The sequence below is a fragment of the Phytophthora infestans genome, genomic scaffold (assembly GCF_000142945.1).
Source record: "Phytophthora infestans T30-4 supercont1.11 genomic scaffold, whole genome shotgun sequence".
NCBI lineage: Eukaryota > Oomycota > Peronosporomycetes > Peronosporales > Peronosporaceae > Phytophthora > Phytophthora infestans.
In genome coordinates, this window is record NW_003303748.1 from 2,012,811 (window position 1) to 2,017,038 (window position 4,228).

A 4,228-nucleotide genomic window follows, 5' to 3' on the forward strand; every position below is an offset into this window, starting at 1 on the left:
GGTCGTCTGTATCTTCTCTTACGAGATCTTTGCTGCAACAATATTCGAACAAGCGGACCGCTGCGGAGGCCCGCAAGCTGGGCCCTTTGGGCAAGTTGAGGCCAAGGTGAAGCGTGAGGCCTCGCCCAAATATGAAATTAGGCCGAAGCGTGAGGCCTCGCCCAAATATGAAATTAGGCCGTAATCATCAATATGTTTATGTGCACATCGTTACGCACAGCCATCTGTGTGATAAAAGCACCCACAGCCCTCAAATAGTGAGGGTTTGCACAGAAGTGACATCGTCGCTATTAAGGCTCGGTCTTATATGTGCCCACAATAGCGGGATGGGATGCCTGCAATTTCGAGAATCCGCAGGACTTCCAACCCGGTGTTATAGACAGGTGGCTCGTGTCGGCGGTGTGTGCTGCTGTGGAATATTAGACGATTGGATTTGAGATGAGCGGGATTTGTGTATCCCAAGACCGTGCCACACAACGTCCCAGTGGGACGAGAAGGGGTGTCAACCCTACAGGTCATCCCAATATCCCGCAAACTAGATCGCTGATTGGTCCATTCCTCTTTTGGGACGATATAAGACTGAGCCTAAATGGCTGAAATCAATATTAACAAATGCGAAGTCCGTAAAGACATGACATTTTTTTGGGGGGGGCTACTAATATGAGTTTCTCCATAGTAAAAATCGGGAGATGGACCCTGAATTATCTACCAAAATAGGTAAATGATATCCGGATAAGCCACGAAATGTCTTCTGTAAGCGTTTTGAATACGTCGATGTGGACCAAATTCTAGTTTTGTATTGTTTTCGAAACTAGCACAAATTCGACGTATTTCTTTTCACAGAACAATGGCATTTTGAATTTGTGTCTTGGAGCTCCAATGGCTTTCTAAATGTATATGAACGAGCCAGTTCAGACTCTTTTAAAAACACCGCCTGACCACTTCTAGAAAACTTCAATCGAAGTGCTTTCCCAGCAGAGTTGCGTACAGCACCACGTCGCAATTTTTTTGTTGCCGTTTAAATGTTGAAAGAAGTTTGCATGATGCCAAACTTGGCCTTGGCTGAAGCGCCTAAGTACATTGTAACACAGTCCTTCGAACAGCGAATTGTACACTAATTTAGTTTTATTAATAGCTGTAAATCGACTTGAACCCAGGAGCGTGCATCAATGATTACCTACATTTTTTCCGGCAACATCAAACAGCTGGTGCAATGCCCGACCAGTCGTTCACAGTAGTACAGTACAAGCAAAAGAATTTTTGAAAGCATCAGTCCATGATGGACTCCATCATGGACATGGACTCCATGTTATCAAGGCCATTTTAATACTGTCAAAGTAATTAAGGTTAGTTCTTCTTTACAATAGTGCATACACGTAGCACAATCTAGAACATCTTTGTTAAAATTACCAATTATTGTAGAGAATTTGCACACGTACTGTGAATTACGTGCCAGAGTCAAGGTGCATGTACTTTCTTATAGCAGATCGTCATGAAAACACTTTTTCCGTTTATAATAAATTTTATTGGGGTCTTTTCTGCATGTTCGGAGCTTGCACAATGTGCAGCACATGTACTGTATGTATTATCAACGGACAGTAGCACAGCATTATTCATGCAGCTGCTCACCTCGCTTCATTCTACAATCATCCATCAAGTGCAGAGTCACAAGAACGGCAGCGAGGAGGGTATCGTATGCCAACAACTCAATGGTGCAAGCCCAGTATCTCGTGATGGTGGCTGCCGCCACTCTGTTCGCAAGTGCTGATGGACTTCAGGTGGTCCCCAATTCGGCCAAATCCACCTCACTACGCGCACCCGCTGAAGAGCGCTACCAGCCTTACGTGGAAGGCAAGACTGATCGGTTCCTGATTAGCGAGGCTAAAAATGACGCCGCCACGGAGGCCCCGACTGGCTACGTGTTATCGACGCTCCAGGAAGACGACGACGACATGCTGCAGCAAGATGATGATGATGAGTATGAAGACGAGAGCGATAGCTTTTCTGGCGATGGTTCGAGCAGCGAGGAAAGAGCCAGGAGAAGGAGGAAAAGAAGGAAGAAAAAGAAACACAAAGAAACGGAAACTCCAACGCCGACCCCAACTCTTGAGCCGAATGCGACGGCCACTCCTTCGCCGGTACGTAGAAGGGTTCGAGACCCTTATGCGTGGGACAATGGCTTTTTCGGGTGGCTTAGCCGGAGGTTTAACGATTAATCGAGTTTGGGAGAATTCTTAGGCACAGCAGGTATGTTAGTGTCCAACAAGATAATCATTGAATACAATTTGACTGGCGAGTGAAACGAAGATTAGACAAAGAGAGTGAAGTGAATATGAAAGTTGAGGAGACCTGCGTTGGCGTCTATTCACGTCATTTTATCCTGTTGTGGAGCCCTTAAAATGCCAACTATGAAGCCTATTTGCCAATTAGCAATACCTCCACGCTTGGGTTACCAAACTATCATATTATAAGTTAAAAAGAAATAGTATTATGTTCGACTTTAAATACTAAAAGTAGCTCAGCTCTTCAAAGCGAAAAATATTATTTTAAATATTAGCTCAGAAATTAGAAAAATATTAGATACTTGATACTAGTATTATTATTTTATGGTATTACCATTTAGGTACGATTCTTACCATCTTAGTGGCTCTTTCGGTCAGGTCAGTAGTGATAGCAGGCCTTAAAACGGACGTGTATTTGCTCTAGTATTTCACACAAAGCCGATCGAGATGGAAAACTGCAAACAGTTGCAGTTGTTTGAGGTCGATAGAGCGAAATCTAGGTATTTGTTCTTTTTCTATGCGGATAGCCTCGTCCACATTGTACGTCTAAAAAAACTGTAATCTGTGATGCTAGATTAGTGCGCTCAGTAGTGCCAACCAGGGGTTAATGGTAACTCCAAAATCACTGAAGTTAATATTGTGAAAATATCACCTGTAGACCAGCTAATATAAAAAAAATCACCTAATATTTTCTTCTGAGACAATATGATATTATTAAATATCAACCTAATATTAGTTAATACGATATTAAATTTTCAATGATTGCGTAATTGGGCTACATTAACCAATCATATGTCGTTAATGCTCGACTAGCTGAAATATTACTAATCAACCGTGAGGGAGGGACAATTGTGAGAGTGACGGCAAGGTTGGCGTCGTGTGTTGGCACTGCTGAGCGGATTAATCTAGCACCACAGGCAGCAGGTTTATTAGACGCACGATGTCGACGAGGAGATCGGTAGAGAACAAGAACAAATGTCTTGATTTCGCTCTTCCAACGTTAAAGAGCTGCAAGCGTTTGCAGTTTTCCATCTCGATCGCCTTTGTCTGTGTCACAGTAAAATACTAGAGCAAATACTCGTCAGTCTTAAAGCCTACTGCTTCTCTAGAACCTGATCGAAAAAGTTATTTGGCTCCGCTCGGTTCACAGAGGGTAAGCTGGCAAGAAACGTACTTAAGTGGGAAAATTTATAAAATATCATGTAGTATCTAATATTTTTCAGTTCTTCGAGCTAATATAAAAATATTATGTTAACTTTTGCAAAACTGAGTTACTACTACTATTTAATATCGAAAATAGTACTACTACTACTAAAAATAGCATATTATATTTGGTTACCAGTGCCAACACACCACACCAACCTCTCACTGTTGATTAGTAATACTTCATCTAGTCGAACGTTAACGACATACGATTGGTGGATTAAAACCGTTTTTTTCGCAATCTTTCAGAAACATAATATCGTTTTAACTAATACTAAGTTGATATTTCCAAATATCCTTTCGTCTCAGAAGAAATTATTATTTAGTATTTTCTACATTAACTGGTCTACCAGGTGATATTATCACTATATTAACCTCACGTTACATTAACCACTGCCAACGACACGTGTTCTGGTGTGCCAGGTTTACTTTCGGCTCCTTGATGGTTACTTTAATATATTATGGATAGATATATTATAATGACCCTGTGGGCGATAAATGTAGCACTCATTATTAATTGGGAAAAGCCTAATCGAGTCCTAAATGGCGTATATACGATGCAAGTAAAGGCACGCTGACTCCCTTAGGGCCCTCTAGAAAGCAAGCGCAGCGAGCCTCCCCGCGGAGTGGTGGGTTTAGTGCCTACTTCGAAGTACGCGAAAAGGCTCGTATTTGAGAAGAATAATTTGAGACAGGACATTTTAAAACTCGTTTACGACGCATTATTTGACAACATAATTTGA

The 4,228-nt window shown here is 41.8% G+C and overlaps 1 protein-coding gene across 1 annotated transcript; it reads left to right on the top strand.

The window, feature by feature from the left end:
• Positions 1 to 1,709: 1,709 nt before the first annotated feature.
• PITG_07586 (uncharacterized protein) lies at positions 1,710 to 2,256 on the top strand (the record flags this gene model as incomplete). The annotated part of the gene is made up of 2 exons (XM_002904522.1): positions 1,710 to 2,138; positions 2,239 to 2,256. The coding sequence occupies 2 exons, from the start codon at positions 1,710 to 1,712 to the stop codon at positions 2,254 to 2,256; spliced, it is 447 nt and encodes a 148-aa protein (XP_002904568.1).
• Positions 2,257 to 4,228: the final 1,972 nt, after the last annotated feature.